Below are 17831 nucleotides of genomic sequence, written 5' to 3' on the forward strand. Positions count from 1 at the left end.
GTGAGTATCACTTTGGAGCTTTGCTCTTAAATGCTGGTGGTAAGCTATTGCTTATCTGTTCTAGGGAGTTTATAATTTTTAACTCGTTCGGTCTGTGCGTAATGTTAGATGACTCGTGAGACATTACGAAACCCTGAAGTTATCTTACTGGATTAGAGCAGAGGTCCTTCACAGTCAGCATTCTGTTTTGGCAGAAGCTGATATCAGATCATTCAAAAGAAAGTGCAGTAAATGGTGGTCAGTTGCCGAGGGCAGCTGCTACCGTCTGCCTGTCTTAAATGGAATACAATTTATCCCCTGAAATACGAAAATGAATACACATTCCAAACCTTTAGACTTTTTCTTCTCTTTATTAAAGGACCTGCCTGTGTCTGTAACCAGTGGTTATCCCCCTTCTTCTCCCAGTCCTACCAAGCTCTTTACTTCAATGTTGTTTCTGTATTACATTTAACAGAAATTTCTTTTCATTGCATTCAAACTTACTTCTGTTCAGTATCACGAAAACTCTTGGTCACAGCTATTCAGGTCTCCCAAATAAATTATTTTATATTACTGTATGTTATTTTTTATCTCTAATATGTCTGTTCTTATTAATCTCCAGTCCAAATTCAGCAGCCCCAATGGTTCAGTATGGCAGTCTCTTCCATTCCTCTTCTTATTTTGGCACTGAATGCTTCTGCATTTCTGCCATCTTTGCTTTAAATCAGTGCTCCCCAGACTTTCTGCTCACCATTGCCCTTCTCAAGAACTCCTCAAACCCAAGCATGGTGCCATCTGTCTCAGGGTTTCCTCAGTCCTTCTCCCATCCCTTGATCAGACGTGTGCCTGCATATTTTGCTCAGGAAAGATGAGTGTCTGCTCTTGCCAGAAGTCTTCATCCAACCCTGAACCTGCTACTAAGAGACCACAAAGAAAGAGTGTCCCTACAAACAGGCTTCAGGTTGGATGAATTTCAAAAGTGAGCCACAAACACCCCAAGGACTGTAGACAGAGCACATTTTTTTAGACAGAATACTTGGAAATGAACCTGACATGACAGGTTTACTATTGTTTGATACAGCTGAATTGTAAGCTTTTCAGTAATATGTATATCCTTCTTGTTCCTTAAATTATAGTCATCAGAAGTTTGTCCAAAGATCTTTGGAGGAACATGGAAGTAGGATGTTCTGCTTGTGGTTTAGAAAGTCATAGCTAGATCTGTAAATCTGTGTGATTAAAATAAAAACGGAGTTCTCTTGCTCCCATCACAGTCACTAGACAATGATTTAAGATGAGTTTACAAACCGGGCCTTGGACCAGCAAGTGATTACAGTTATCTGATGGTTCCATACATTCCCAGCAATGCAGAAACCAGGCACAAAGCGGCCCCCACCCCAGCGAGGAAGATGTGCCCTGCAGCTGGCAGTCACCAAGGGGCACGCACAGCTAGTGTGAACCCTCTGCACTGGTGGGCTCCACAGGCAGCTGCAGCTAGACATCAACTCCAGAAAGAAGCCCAGCTCCTGAATTTACAGCCTTCCTTACATCAGGAGCTGAGATAGAACTGCAATACTGCAGTCAAGAGATCTGTCATCTGTCCTGTACCTGCAATTGGTATTACCAGAGGCTTAACAGTCAGTCTGGCATTCCTGCCTGCCAGCATTGCTGGTGTGTGTGTGACCTGGGGTCGCAGCTGAGATTTTGTTCCCGAGGCTGTGCCAGACCATGTCTCACTGTGCACACCTTCTCAGCGAGAGGGACATGGTTCATCCTGCAGAGTACAAGTGGCTACTAATATCCTACTTGCTCTCCTTGTTTAAATACTTCTGGCTTCTTGACATTTTTGGGCTAGTGCAGAGTTCATAAGAGTAAGTGGGGAAGGGCAGAGCATCGCAGGGTAAGATGTCTGAGGAAAGGAATGTGAGGGGTGAGGAGGCTCTACCCCTCTTTGTGACACCAGGTCATCTGTAGATGGCGTGATGAGTGAGTGTTAAAATGCTTCATTTCACTTTTGAAAGGATATTGGGATATTTTGTTTTACTTTCCCTTTCAACTGATAGCAAGATGGCCTACTGCTTGGAACTGACATATTAACTGTTACATTTGTTTCAACCCAATCTGGGATAATAGAAACATTTTGAATTAGGCACAGGAAAATTAGGTGCCGGATTGTGCCCTGGTGTTGACTATACATGGAGAATAGACTTGACAGTCATCTTCTATAAGTATTCAATGGGAGTCAGTGTAACACAACTCAAAAATAGTAAAAGTTAAAAGTTACCTCAGACTGCAGTCCACAAATAGCCTACAGTATTGGGTTTAAAAAGAGAAAGTTTGTGCAGATTTTAGCACAGACTCTTCAGCAGCAGGTGTCTTTGGGATATATCATATGACATCCATAATTCTCCATAATAATTAGAAGCTTTGTGCAGGACATCACAGATGTCCCAGTGTCGTGGTTTAACCCCAGTCAGCAACTAAGCACTACACAGCTGCTCACTCATTTCTCCCCCCACCCAGTGGGATGGGGGAGAAAATTGGGAAAAGAAGTAAAACTTGTTGGTTGAGATAAGAACAGTTTAATAGAACAGAAAAGAAGAAACTAATAATGATTATGATAACACTTATAATAAATAATATATATAATATATATAAAGATATATATAATAATATAAATAATAACACTTATTTATAAATAATAAATAATAAAATGAACAACAGTAATAATAAAAGGATTAGAACATACAAGTGAGGCACAATGCAATTAGTCACCACCCGCTGATCAATGCCCTGTTAGTCCCCGAGCGGCAATCCCCTCGCCCCCACACCCCCCAGTTTCTATACTAAATGTGACATCCCATGGTATGGAATACCCTGTTGGCCACTTTGGGTCAGGTGCCCTGGCTGTGCTCTGTACCAACTTCTTGTGCCCCTCCAGCCTTCTCGCTGGCTGGGGATGAGAAGCTGAAAAATCCTTGACTTTAGACTAAACATTGCTTAGCAACAACTGAAAACATCAGTGTTATCAACAGTCTTCTCATACCTAACCCAAAACACAGCACTGTACCAGCTACTGGGAAGACAATTAACTCTATCCCAGCTGAAACCAGGACACCCAGGTAGAAGTCCATCATGTCTGTGAACATCTTGAGCCTTCATCTGAGTGGTCAGGAATGCCAAGGGTGCCAGCAGCTCCCCAGCAATGTGATTCCTGTGACAATCCATGGTGAAGACTCCTATGCTGTTAATTGTCACTGCAAATATAACTGTTTTGAGGTTGGTATAATCTCCCCAGGTGTGGACAGCAATCTTTCCAGCCTGTTCACAAGACAGATCAAAGAGAACTCCACTGTTTCATACCAAGGAAGTCCTTTCAGGTCTGACTGGTCTGTAGTTAGCGTAACACAAATCACATAGTTTTGCTTATCTATCTCCTGTGGTACAGATATCTGAACAAAGAAAAGCAAAAGCATCTCCCTAAGAAGGGAGCTGCAGCAAAGAGTCTAGAGAGAGGCCAAATAATGATGGAGGAAATAATAATAGTCCCAAACAGTGACAACAAAAAGGACTGGGTGAGTCAAAGGGTCAAAACTAAAAACAGAGCACCAAAGGTGAAATCAGAGCTGAATGCCTGCCACAGTACCCATCCCTTCCTGAAAGGACCAACCAGACAGAGGCAGGACAGGGAGAGGAAATCAGGCCTTGCCCACCAGGATGGTTGCCATCAGCCTTCCCTCTCCAGGAGCCCTGGACAGCTGGCAAGGCCAGGGACAGCGGGGGAAGGAGCTGGGGAGGGTGCCCTCTGACTTAGAGAGGCCTTTGGTTGAGAAGGAACCAATAAAGTGGTGAGAAGCGCAGATGGCACCTCAGCAAGGGGGTTTCGGGGAGCAAGAGAAGGGGCTGTGACATGTGCTCTCGATGTCTTTCCCCCGCAGGAGGGGCACGGCTCGCCCTCCTGCAGGACCCCTGGAACGATTGCGGCCATACCCACCGCTCAGTGGAGCGTTTTCCAATGCACATCCCCAGCTGGCTGGGGAGTCAGCTCAGCGTACACATGAGCTGCGAGGGCCCTGAAGGCATCGCCCTCACGGGGGCCTGGCTGCCTGGTCCCCCTTGGACCACCAGCCCTCCTCACCTTTTGTGCATCTGGGTGGGACAAGTGAGGAACTGGAGCGTGTGGAGTCCAGACCCGGTGGAAACGGTACTCAGGCACCATTCAGCACGTTGGTTCATCCTCACCAGGGGATCCTCCTCCAAGGGGAGCTGAAAAAATCCCAGCAGGGACTCAGAGCAGCTCTGGTCACAAGTCCAGAACTCTCTTCTGGAGGCTGGCCAGCATCACAGTGGATGGGCCAGGGCATTCAGACAGTGCCCCGGCATGGGTAGGACAAGCTGGGTTATGGCCAGCACCTCCTTCGAAGGGAAAGACACCTCATCAACCCTGCCTGCTATTGCAGTATCTCTGATTCCTGGCCTCTAGTTCATCCCAGTTAGGCCCAGGAGAGGGCCTGGTGGCAGAGGGCTAGATGGGCAGATACAGCAGTGGGCTGGTGTCCCACAGGGTGATGTAGTGCGTGGGTGGGAGGGAGCCAGGCGCTCCCCATCCCCAGCTGCCAGCCCTGAGCTCTTGACCCGGTTGCTCCAGGTGTAAAACACCTCATGAGCACTGGAAACACCTCGAGCTTCCAGACTGGAAAACATGAGCTGCTACTATCTGAACTACTGCATCTGGCACCTGGAGAGGAGAAGACACAACAGCAGCATAAACATCGCCAATCAACAAGCTGTTGGAGGAGAACTGAGACCCCACCCTTAGCGTATTACGGTAACATTTGTGAAAAGATTTCCACCTTCTGTGGCAAGAAGAGCAAACCTATAGTTTCCCCAGTTTGGGTGAGGGTCTCTGGAGTTTTCAGGGAACTGGACTAATACCTTTAAGATGAAATTTGATGCAACGTCAAATTATTTTCTCTCCAAAACCTGTTCTTCTGGAAAATAAATGATGGAAAAGAAGATGAATAATTTATTATTCACTCATTTAAAAGAAGCTGTTGGCAATGGTTTAGTCAGATGCAGTGCCTTTGGCCAGCAAAACCAATAAAGGAATAAAGGATTAGTCATCAATACTGCACTGAAAGAAAAAGGTCAAATTTATCATTGGTCTAAATCCAAAAGGCCAGTTTTTGTTCTGTTATTCTAAAAAGGTGGCCTTCAGTCCCCCTTTGATTTTCACACTGCAAAATAATTCTAGCAGAGATGCAGACTCCTCCATGGAATATTTAAACCTATTAAATGTCCCTGCTTTATCTCAGTTGCTTTTTCAAAACCCATCAGGCATAGTTTGTGTACCCTCAAGTAGCTATGTAGTACAAGCTGACAAGCACTGTATTAAAACAAAGACTTAGGGCATTGTTTGGATAAAGAGAAACAAATCCAGCCTCTGGATTTACAGACCCAAGCAGATTTCCTTGGAGAAGTTGTTCCACAACAAAGATTCTTGGATGAATTCCTGATTTGGATTTTCAAAGTGCTATGAGGCAGGATTTCAGCAATGCCAGGATTTCACTCCCTCAACACCGCCCCCCCGCAATGCCTCCTGGTTCCCCTGCGATTGTACTTATAATTTACATGCTGGTTCTTTCTGTCCTGCATCCACTGCATCCATGGTAGATAGGTCTACAGCTGATTTTTGCCCTCCTGTTACTGCAGGACAAGTCACCTTTCAAGGGCCTATAACATTTATCCTGCAACAGCAGCACTGGGAAGCACCACAGCAATAATCAACTTTGCTGGGAGCTGAGAAATGCCAGCTTATGCTAGAAACTTCTGTTTGCATCAGCTGTAAAAATGAAGAGACTCTCAAACATAACTGGTTTTGACAAAGGATAAAGCAGGGCGAGTCCCACTCCAATCTGCTGTATAAATTTTCCTCCTAAATTAACCTTGTGCAGTTTGATATTATTCTCTCTTCTATACAATTTGCTTTTTCCAAGCTTCCATAAGCAAGTTTCCCACTTTTTCTCATGGATGTTCAGGTCCAATTTGTCAATATTACTTCAACAGGCAGGTTGGAGTCCTAAAGCTGGCCTTGCCTAATTGTAACTCCAGCATCCCATTCCCGAAGGGCAAAACTGATAATTGTTGGTAACATTACTCCAAAGAGCATTCCTTTCTATACTGTAATAAATGTGACAAATGTGATACCACTGTCTAAAAAATATTTTTGCATACCTCTTAGATTTCACTATATTTAGAAATATTTAGAACTTCTGCATCACAACTGCCTTAATTGCTAGAAATCTGGCTTACCTTGCTTTGGAAAGCAGTGAATACGTTAACATGTTGTTGCTTGTATTCTGCTTACTCACTTTCAGACACACTCAGTATGATTTAATCTAGATTTATAATGTGATGAAATTTTATGCCCCAGCTTGCTTAAGTTGATATTGGCAACCTGGAATGTGGATTACTTATCAACAGTGCTTACATACTGATATGCTGAGCACCATCCAAAGCCCAACAGGGCAAAAGAAAGAAATTAAGAGTGTACATTTTATAACATGCAGAACTTAATTGGCCAGATAAGAAAACACCTAACAAATATAAATGTAACTTTTCCATTTCACTCTCCCAGGGTTGATATGGATTGTCCAATGTGTCAAGAGGGATACACCCACCTGAAGCAAAGATATGTGAAAATTAAAACTATACAAGCACAGACTATTTGCCCCTACACATGTTAATGCTAGTGTTAGCACAGCTTTTGTCTAAGGAAGCCCTAGGTGCTGGAACGGCATGGAAATCTTGGTGTTTACCATATTAAACTTAGGTTTTTAGCTCTTCTTATTTTAAAGAAAAGTTTGAAAGCATGGAGGAGAGGCAGGGACTGGAGGCAAAGCAGCTTCTCCAAGCAGCCAACAACATTGCTCTGCCTCTGCATTGAAGTGTCCAAGCGGAGCAGGACAGAGCAGCTGTGTGTTGGGGATGAGCAGAGGTCTCTGAGTGGAGCAGGAGAGTCTGGGAAAGGGGATTACATCTCAGGCTATACACTGCAGGGGATGAGAGAGCCAGAGGGGTCTCAACACTGCCTTCGACTCCATCTGGCACCAGGGGCTAAAGCCCTCAGGGCTTGGTCCTCGTAGTGGGAACAGAAACGTTTTCTCCATAACAAAACTCCTCCACAGTGCTTGTGGCATAGCAGTGCTCATTTGGGGAATCAATATTGCAATTAGTACTGCCCTGAAATGCTTCGGTTTGAACATCAGCATGCGCATGTGCCTCCACAGCATCCTTTGCTCTGCGCTCTGCAGCATTACAGCAAAAGGCAGCCAAGGTCTTAAAACGAAAATGCTGTTTGTGGGCAGAAGTTCCTCATTTTGCCAACAAGGGAGAAGGAAGGCAGAGAGACATTTCCAAGGCGGCAGTGACTCTGGATGAGATTTCTAGCTTCCCCCCTTGTGTTCAGTCCTGAAGGACCAGATGAATGTGGGTATCTGCAGTATTATTTGTTCCCATTAGTTGCTGATTTTACTTTGTTACAGGTTTGGGGTTTTTTTTATCTTTATTGCCCTTTTTTATATTTTGTGTTTTGTTAAAGTTTTTTTCCTACAGCAGAGAAATTGCAAATACAATGTTATCATGAGTAATGTGCTGACTTTGTTTTCTTATTTACCTTAGGACATTTATTTACCCCTTCTTCACTAGAGGCAGACCTTTCCCACTGCAATTGCTTTTCTTTGGCATGTTATTCTGTATCTATAATGGCTTCCTCCAGGGGTACTACCTGATTTACTGTGCTGAATATCCAAACGATTGGTGCACCGACATCAGATTTACATCAGGTAATTACAGCTGCAGGATTCCCAAGATCTAATCTCCAAGCAATTTGTAAGCATTTTGAACTATGTCCTAATCTTTACTGAACATGTGAGTCAAATCAATTGTGATGGAAATCAGCATAAAACCTGCCTGCTGGCCCAGATAAAACAAATAAATGTGCAGTGACTTTTTTTTTTTTGCTAGGCAGCCACCGTTGAAGCCTTATGATGTTATGTGTTAGTCTCAAATCACCAGCCTTGTTTTACTCACACCGCTCCAGAGTCTCCTGCCGCTACAGGCTGCAGAGATGCGATCTCAGGCCTCAGCTGAATGGGGACGTGCCCTTGCTCAGCCAGAAGTGTCCACCCAGCAGTGGCCGTGTGCAAGGGCAAACTGTGGCTTTCTTTTCCCTGCCAGGGAGCTTTGCACTTGATGCAGCTATTCCGACTGAGAGTGAAAAGAAGGGCAAAACCCCAGCATAAATGAGGCTTTAGAGACAAAGGGCTCTTTTTTCTCATGTGAGGCACATGGGAAGATTAGGCATCACGCACAGCCTCGTTGTATGCTAATATGGTTCCTTTATATTCCTTAATAGCCTAGCTGAATTTCACCCTGTAAAATCCCTGAGAGAATAACTGAGCAAGAGCAGCTAGGTGGCATTACACATTTGGTGCAGCATAGAGAATGTTTTTTAAATGCACATATAGAAATTAAGATTAACATGGAGGTCTGAGGAAATGTTTTGGAAATGACAAGTACAAAATAACCAAGGTACTTTCTGTACCCTGTTTCAGGCTGTGGATGCAAGTTCAGTCTTTTCAGACAGCATCACACATTAAAAATCCTGGACATTGTTTAGAAAGACCTCCCATACACAACAAAGAAAACACCACATCACATAATTTGCATGATAAATAAAACATGTATTTAATGAAAAAAAAAAAGGAAATCAGCATTAGCAGTACTTGAAATATTAAAGAAAAAGCAAACAGTATATTCTTGTTCTACACTCTTATCAACTTTCTGTTGCTACTGGAATTGTTGAGGTTTTATCAGCACTTAGTCTTTTTTTTATACTTCATAGCACATACCAGCTCTATTTCTTTCCGTGCTTCCAAGTCATTATCAGAGGTGGTTTTCTCAGAGCCTAATGTGGCGTTAAATGTAGGGCATGTCACCTGCAGAGTTTCTCAATCAAATGCCTCTCGTTTGTCAGCTAAATGGAGTATGGTCAATGATTTATTCTGGCCAGAAGCTGTCAGCATCCTTCAGCGAGTAACTGCTCCATGTGCATGCCCATAGCTCTGTCCAAGCAGCCTTGCTGGCAGTGGACTGAGCTGCGCTGCGCTGCTGCTGAGATGTAGGTTCCCTTCCTGGCTCCAGTGATGTGCTGGACAAGTTTGTGTTCCCTGTGCTCCTCTTTGCCCCGCTGTAAAATGGGAGTAATGGTGCTTGCCTACAGCTCAGTGGTTACTCTGCAGTAACGTCCAACAACTGTGGCGGGCTGGCCTCAGCCAGCAGTGTCAGTTGGGTACTTTGTCCCCTCCATTGATGTTCAATAAATGGTAACTATGGCCAGCTGGGAAGTTCAGCTTTTTCTCACACCAGCTGAAAGTGCTCTGATCTCACCAGCAAAACAGCGTGCTCAGGATGGTCATCATTTTGTCCAGAGTTGCTCCCCACGCTGAAGCTATCCAATGCAGGTGCTCCCAGAGGACAGGACCGTGATCCCCAAACTGACACAGAGATACAGGGTAATTTGTCACCAGTCGCATATGCTTCTCCTGTTCAGTAGCCTTCTCAGTAGCAGCGCATCTTTTGACTTGAAAAAGAATCCACCCACTTCACATTAGGTCTCCTATCTGCCTGCTCCAAAGATAAACCTCACATATGTGCTTGAGTAAGGATAACTAGGCAGAGCTGTCTTTCTAATCCATTTCTTGTTTGTTTCTTAGGCCTCCTCTTATTTCTGCTGGGAATGGGGATCAACATTCACAGCGATCTCCTGCTGCGCCAGCTGAGGAAACCCGGGGAAGTCACTTACAAGATTCCTCAAGGTATATTCTTCTTATCCCCCACCTCCTTGGAGAAAGTAGGGCAGCAGGTTAGATAATGTTTTCTGACTGAATTCGCGGCAAAGCAACGACAATAGCAGAGTTGCCAGTATTGCACAGGTACTCAGCTTAGGTGCCCCTCTGAGCTGCGAGGATTAGTGTGAGCTGGCTGCAGACAGTCCATGAGAAGCAACAAGAGTATCTGGAAAACACGAGCTGTGAGGAGAGGTTTTAGGAAATGGGCTGGGTAATTTAGAGAAGATTGAAGTGGGACAAAGGAAGAGGATTTTAGCCTTGTAAACGGCAACTGCAAAGAAGGAAATATTCTTCTCCATGCCCAGGAAGAAGTAGTGGACTTCTTACACTGCAAAAGGGAGATTAAGTTGTAAAAATTGGGGAAAAAATAACACTAAAGATGCAAGGTGCAGAATTTCCTTTCCGTCTCCTTCAGGGTGGGGCTTGGTGAGGAAGAGTAGCTGTGGGCTAGAGCTGTGAACCAGGAAATGTCTAGCTCTGTAGAGCAATATGGACGGGGATCCAGGAGTTTCCTGGTTTTGGTGTTGACTCCTTGTGGTGGCTTGTTACAGATGGTAATATCTCTCCCCCAGAGTTTCTCACTTCCAATCCCTACCTGTTGTAGATGCTGTGATTTGCAAGCTAAACTGCAAAACTGAGATCCAGATTTTGCATTCTGCAAAGGTAGTGGAGTTGCAAAATATTTTGGGGGCCTGAAGAGAACTGACTAATGTTAATAATTTTAATTTAAATCTAATAATGGGATTTCTTAAGTCCTTTTTCAAATAAAAATAAATGATTGTGAAAGTGCTGAAAGCCTCTGGGTTAGTCACCTTTGATTCTTGTACTTGTACACGAATCTTGTACAAGATCCTCCTTTGGCATGGCCCCACTGGCTTCAGGGCAGTGGGTTTAGGTTGCTGTTACGGGCTACGAACAAGAAAGGTAGCATATTCTGCTGCTGACTTTATGGGAAAGAACTTTCCATGTTCATGAGATGACTGTAAAAATTACGTATTTTCTCTGTTGATGCAGGGGGACTGTTCACCTACATTTCTGGAGCCAACTACTTTGGAGAAATTGTGGAATGGTTTGGTTTTGCCATAGCAACCTGGTCCCTACCAGCCTTCGCCTTTGCCTTTTTTACTCTTTGCTGCATTGGGCCACGTGCTTATCACCACCACAGGTATCAAACTGTTTCTTGCCATATGCTGCTGCTTGCTCTTGGAGTGCTGTTTGCAAAATACCAGGGAGGGACAGAGGAACAGAGCCAGGACTCAAGATAAAATTGAAATTGAATATGATGTACATGAAGTGTATCGGTTTATTCGTGACTGGGTGAAAGTAAGGCAGTTGGCTGGAGCCCATGTTGAGTTAAGTGGGCCTGACAGTCATTTAATCTGACATGAGTTACATCACTGCTTCCGCTGAGTTAAAGCCTTTTTTTATTGAGCCTTGTAAATGTGAACCTTTCCTAAGGGTTCCTTTGCAACCTCTGCAGTCCTTTGGAGTAGGTATGGTCCTCTGCTCTGAATTCCTCAAGTTTCTACTTTAGGTCTGTTAGAACCTTAACAGTATTATCAGCTTTCACTTAATTAAATAACCTGGTGTAAATAGTTTCAGAACGCTCTTTTGCAGAGTAACACACAGAGGTCACAAAGCAAGGAAGTTTGGAGGAGTTTTAAGGTTCCTCAGCTGAGCTGTATTGAAACTGTGCAGTTTCCTTGTATGTGCAGGTTCACTCTCTTGCTTATTTTCTTTCAGGTACTATCTCAAGACATTTACGGACTATCCAAAATCAAGGAAAGCCTTGATTCCTTTTGTTTTTTAATGACTGAAATATGGACTCTGTGTTATGTTTATATAGGGCTTTTTTCAATTCCTAGTTTTAATGTTAGGTCTGACTATAATAATTGTACAATTTATAACCTGGGGTTGTAACAGACAAGAAGGTAATCTGGAACTGAAGTTCTTATTTTGAATTACAGGGGAAATTGCAGATAGTTGTGGGCAAAGGGACTCCCCAAAAAACATGTTTGCTTGTCAGTGGAGTTCTGCCTATGGAAAATAGGTATATAACTGCACTGACATCAGAGAAAAAGCATTGGCTAAAAACTGATGCAGAAAAGTAGAAAGTAAGACCATGACTTCAGAAGAAGTCTTCAGCAGCCACTCCAATTTATAGCACCTCTGCAGCTGCTTCTTCCTGCCTCCATACCATAGCACATGTGCCCTTGCTCTGCCAGCACTGCCCTAGGTGTTGCCACAATTTAAAAGAGCAGGGGGTCTCCTTTGCCAGGAAAATAACTCAACCCATTATTTTTAATCTAAAAGCCATCTTAGCTCCCAGAACCATAATGTAACATGAGGATAGTTCTGCTGGCACAAGGCTGGGAGCAGTGTGCCATGGTATGGAGGTGATGTGAAGTACATGGAGACGGATGTATCTTAAGCCAGCACTCACAAGCACAATGTCTGTGTTCCTTCCTTAAGCAATACTCTCCTCACTGTCAGATGATTAATCTTCAGCCATCAGGGTTTGTTTTTTTAAATTTACTTTGTTAAAGCAATTGCAGCTCCATTAGGAGTTTTTTTCTCTTGCAAATCCAGAGCTCTTTTCAGAATAAAAAAACCTGTCCACTCAAAACCACTCAATTGTTATTCATAAAAAGACTTGAGATGGTGATGTATAACAAGAACTACAACAAATAAAAAGCTCTGTGTTGAAGAAAATGTTCTCCAACACTGGCGGTACATTTTGTCTACGGAAAACATTTTTAGATACTTGTATTAGAAAATGATAGGGAGATGTTATTGAATTTTCACAAAAACACAGGATGGCTCTTCTTTATTTCAGAATACAGTTAGGAATTTTCCCAAAAATGTCATTAATGCCAATAGGAAAAGACGTCCCCACAGATGCTGGTAGTTTTAGATACCCTTTAGAGCATAAAATCCTGCTAAGAATTATGCTGAGCAGCTGGAAGGAAAAAGACCAGACCACACATACTAAACATACTACCTGCTGCTGGAGTAACCTGATTGACTGTACACTGTCTTCTCCAAAACACAATAAAATTTATGTAAAACACAGACCTGTGCTAGCCTATAACTTACTCTTTGCCAAAACAAGTCTCTGATATTGCTCTCCAGGTCCTGCTCATGCTGGCTTCCTCCTTCTGGGCAAACTCTCCCTTCTTTGCTCATATTATTAATTGTCTTCATCACCGAAGAGCAGAGCAGCCAGCTGAGGCTGGGTCCCATTGTAGTAGTCCCTGTACAGTGCACAGGAGAGCCAGATCCTTTGCTGTGTGTAGGCAAAGGTAAGGGAGGGACGAAAAAAGGTGCAGGCAGAATTGTTGTTGCATGGGCTGTGAGTTTCACAACAGCACCACAAACATACTTTCCTTTTGTTTCTTTATTTAAATCCTCTGTGTAGAAACACACTGGGAAGGGGCTTGCTAGGTGTGAAGTTAGGGACAGAAAGGCTGGAGGCGACGAGGATGCCGGGTGGGAGGGAATGGCCTCTTCCCTAGGGAGCGGATGCTGAGTGTGAGCAGCAGCTGTGCTCCCCAGAGGTCCCCACCTCAGGAGCCCCTCCTTGATGATTCCTCCTTGTGCTTTTTTCCCCCCAAAGCCTTGCAAGTGATGAGAGAGCAAATAGCCCATGGGTGCCAGTGTTTCTAGCTGCTGTCTCCTCCATCTGTTTCTGAGCCAGGGGGAGAGCAGGGACCAAACTTTTCCTCACCCTTTGGACCAGAACAGGGCTTGTAGAGACTTCTTTGTCCCTCCTACATACCCCTCCCATCATAACAGGACTATTCCCTGCATTTGTTTTGTCTTGCTTAATATTTGCACCAGATGGACCATTATTGCCACTGTTGGTCCCAGACCCAGATATCCATTGCAAGGAGCTGGGGATCAGGGTGGGAGAACCAGTACTGGCTCAAGGTGGGAGATGGCCTGCCTTCAGGCTGGGGGGGGCCACAGCCTGTCACCCCTGTACTGGACAAGCACAGGGTGCCTCGAGTTGCTGGATGCCTTGCAGGAGCAACTCCTTCCTCTCTGTCATGGGCCTTGGACATGTTGCGTGGAAAAGGGCTGCAGGGGAGAAAGGAGCATATTTCCTTCTGCCCCCTCCCGTGTCATTTTTGGAGAGCAGAGGCAACACACATGTGCTTTACACTCCCTACGAGCAATGATTGCAGTTAATTGCGATGAAGAGGAGACAAAGGCTCTCCCCATGTCAAGTTGCCCCCTGAGGCTGATGGCTGCTGCCCTCCCTGCAGAGACACCAGCCTGCCCCACTGGGCATAGGAATGCCCCAGGGCAGCACACCTGGGGCCACAATGCTCCTGAGAAATTTCTTTCATGATTCCTTATTTTTATAAGGAAAAATGTATTCCCCTTGCCTCTGGGAGAAAAAACACAGCAGAGATTTTCATATCCCTCTGCTCAAGCCTCTGGAGGCTATGTACACATATGATTTCAGAGTTGGCAGTAAAGTGCTTTGAAAAGCAGCACTTTTCTGACTTTCTTTGCAATGTCCTTTTGCTCTGCCAAAAGCTAACAGAAGTGTCCTCTGCTGGTAAGCATTTAAAATAATAGCTCATTCCTTTCCTCCCCCTTTTGGAATACTGTTTTTCTGTTTGATTTTCTCCCATCATTCACATTTTAGTTTTCATTTATCTTTGAGGAACATTTATGTTCGGGTGCTGTTCCACTGGAGAGGGCCTTCCTCAGGACAGCTCTGGGTGTTGCTGCTGTGCTAGGAAGACCTCTCTTACATGGAGCTGGTAACCCAGCCTTCATCCTCACTGACAGCCTGCTGGGAAGATTAATCCTTTATCCCCAGGACTCTTGTTAATTTAATTATTTTTGTATTGTTTGAGTGCTTTTTTCAAAAGCTGACTTTCCGTAAACATGAGCTATACAGCTGTGGTAATACACAAATGGCTTAATCATGCATCTGAAGGTTTCTTCTGTGAAATGTGTTTTCTGCACTTAAGTGATCAGACAGACCACTTATTGATACCAGGATTTAGATATCTAATCTCTTCTGACAGCCAAAACCAGAATTAAACACTGTTCACTGGGAGGCAAAGAGGAGAACAATGGCACTTGCCAGCCCTCATTCCCATCTCTATGTGCCACACACACTTCAGCCTTCGTGTGGCTTTAATCCATGCTTCAGATGAGATGTCACTCAAGACAATAGAAAACCAGCTCCAGGCAACGTAGGGCATTTGTAGCTATTGTTTTAAAGTACATGTTTTACATAATATATTTACACAAAAGGCAAAAACCCCACCAATTTTGGCCTTTGAGTGACTGTCTTTAGGAAAAACACTCATCTGGGAGCTGTACTCCTGCTCCCTTACTCACCTGGAACATGAAGCCTCTGATGCTTGGCCAGAAGCTCTGAATGTTTCTGCAGAAATACCAAACCACGGTGTGTCCTGGAACCACAAACACTGAGGAACTCTCCCTAGACAGATAGAGTGCTCTAATGCCTTGGGCTCAAGAATATCTGTTTTGTACTCTCGACGGTGTCACTGATGGACTGACGAACCTCAGCAAGTTACTCACCACTTTTGGGGTCATTTTCCTTTCTATTTCTTGTCTCTGGCAATGGTCTTGAAGGACAGGATTTGTTTTCATAGTACTTGGCAAAGCAGTCCAAAACTCAGTTGAGGCCTGTAGGTACTGATAGAACACAAATAAGATACATCCTGTTGCATATTATTAGGGAGACAGAGTTATTATAATATTGCAAAATATCCTAAAGACATGTAAGATATCCAAATGCACTGAAATGCATCTTAAGGAGATATTTCCGTGATATTACATCACAGAAAAAGGCTAATACATGTCACCCATTGAACCTTAGGATCACTTGCTGGCAGTAGAGGGATTACCTGCCTCTATTTGATTCATTTGTCAAATTAAGAAATTTGTTTCTAATGCAAATGACCATAGGGTCTCATTTAAATCCAAGCATAATCCTGGAAGCCTCATATCCTCTCTCCTGCCACCTCTGGGGTCCTCCTGAACTGGTCTAATTTCTCAGAGCAGGCTTTTCTAGAGACGTCTCCTCTCAAACCCAAACACTGCTGTGCCTGCATGAGTAATGTGATCTAGGAAACACAAATATCTGATACTAATTCAGGGCCAGGGCCTGCTGGTTCCTCATGAGTACTACCATAGTCTGCGAGTAAAGGCATTGATGGCCACTGAGCTGCTCAAGAATATGTCATTATTCACTACAAACAGAAATAGATAGTTTGATCTCTGTGGGAGCAAAGTTGGTGGGCAGATATCAAGAAGTGCCTAATGGTAACACCTGGAAAAGTAAAGGAAGATGTTGAGGTCTGGTTCTGGTTTATGTTACCACAAGTTACAAGTGCCTTTCCAATGAACCTGTCTTTAGCACTCTAAGTCTAAAAGGTAAAAGGCAAAGACACAGTTTTCAGAAGTTCATTAAGTTCCTTTGCATATTCAGAAGAGAACAGACTGACCTTAACTGATGCAATGTTTGGAATAATCCTACCACCATGCCTTTCAGCTAGGTGCAGAGGCCTCTGCCCCCAGCAGAGCCAGTGGACACATGAGCTCCGCCATGCAGTGATTCACAACACCCAGGCTGGAAGCCTTCAATCCCACATAGGAGACAGGGATGCTAGAAGTACACCCCAGTAAGCCCACATCCATCCATTGATGGCATACGCAGTGCCTGTGGCCAGGTGGGAGACAGCTGTATTTGGGCACTCTGACCCGCAGTGTCATTCCCAGAAACTGAGTTATCCTATGTGAACGCTTCTCATATCAACTCCAGCATCACAGTTGCCTTCCAGTCTACTTTCTTACTTTCCCCAAGTTTGCCATGTGAGATTACACATAATATTGTCACAGCCACACTTCCCTACTATACCAAACACACCATGTCTGTTTGGGCCGAATTTTTTTTCACCCTGCAGTGTTGCTGCCACGAGGAAAGGCCTTTCACTATATAGCGATGTGTTGCATTTTTATGCTGTGTGGTAAAAGATGAGGAGGCTGCTGGGGGGTTCATTTTAACAGGTTCACAGCAGTCTTGCTTGGCCTTAAACTGAGTCTGGGTAGAGTGGGTTTCCCCTGCCTGGCCAAGTGGTAAGAGGGGGAGCAGGTCCACGAGCCCCCTGTGCCCCCGTGCTGCGCCCACCGGCCCTCGGGAGCTGGCCACAGGCTCCCCCTGCCCATAGGGTGCTGGGTATCACACCTGTGAAGGGGAACTCAGCTCTCTGGTAACTCCGTGAGAGTCCTCCTCCTCATCCACATCCTTTTTCTCATCTTCCTCATCCTTGTCCTCCCTAATAGGGGACTGCTGCAGCTCAGGATGTTACATCAGAGCAAAGCCCTCCTTGCCCAGCACAGCCAGGTACATGCACGCAGCCCCGAATGAATTTATTTTCTGTGATGGAAGCTCCTGAAATGACTCCTGTCTTCCCAGCAAGAGAGCAGCTTGAAGATGATTTGGAAATCTGCCCATGCCAAAATAGTATCTCTGCTGTTTGACCAGAAAATCTGTGTTTCAGATCTCTGTAGGAACAGAAAACCTGTCCTTTCACCAATCACAAACTTGGAAAGCATTCACATAGAGGAACACAGTGGATTTCTGGAGATGTGGGAAGCTGGCTCTGGCAGGCCTACAGATAATTTTAAAATACCAGCAAACATCACTCTTGGGATAAAAAGCTGGTTTGGAGGAGTTAAAATACATTTGCATCAATGGAGCTGCCTGATATAAAGCCTCTTTTCCCTCTGCTGGGAATTTAGAACTGGCACTCTGATAGTAAATAGGAAAATGTGTATTTCAGCACTGAAAGTACTAATCCTGTCTTCTGTGCGGTGGGGTGAAACCTTACCCTTGTGTGTACTGGCAGGCTCGCACACTGAGAAATGTTTCTGGGGGTGTTAACTGAGCTA

At 44.4% G+C, this 17831-nt stretch overlaps 1 protein-coding gene across 2 annotated transcripts in view; it reads left to right on the top strand.

Moving 5' to 3' along the window:
• SRD5A2 (steroid 5 alpha-reductase 2) overlaps positions 1–12508 on the top strand; it is a 28739-nt gene extending 16231 nt beyond the window's left edge. The window contains exons 2-5 of one of the 2 annotated variants that reach the window (XM_049830850.1): positions 7657–7820; positions 9753–9854; positions 10902–11052; positions 11631–12508. In XM_049830850.1, coding sequence (XP_049686807.1) covers positions 7657–7820; positions 9753–9854; positions 10902–11052; positions 11631–11697 — 484 coding nt within the window. In that variant the 3' untranslated portion in view covers positions 11698–12508. Of the gene's footprint in view, positions 1–7656; positions 7821–9752; positions 9855–10901; positions 11237–11630 lie in introns of those variants that run through there. The other variant, XM_049830849.1, reaches the window with a different exon arrangement.
• Positions 12509–17831: the final 5323 nt, after the last annotated feature.

Source organism: Accipiter gentilis, chromosome 28 (assembly GCF_929443795.1).
Source record: "Accipiter gentilis chromosome 28, bAccGen1.1, whole genome shotgun sequence".
NCBI classification, from domain to species: Eukaryota; Metazoa; Chordata; class Aves; order Accipitriformes; family Accipitridae; genus Astur; species Astur gentilis.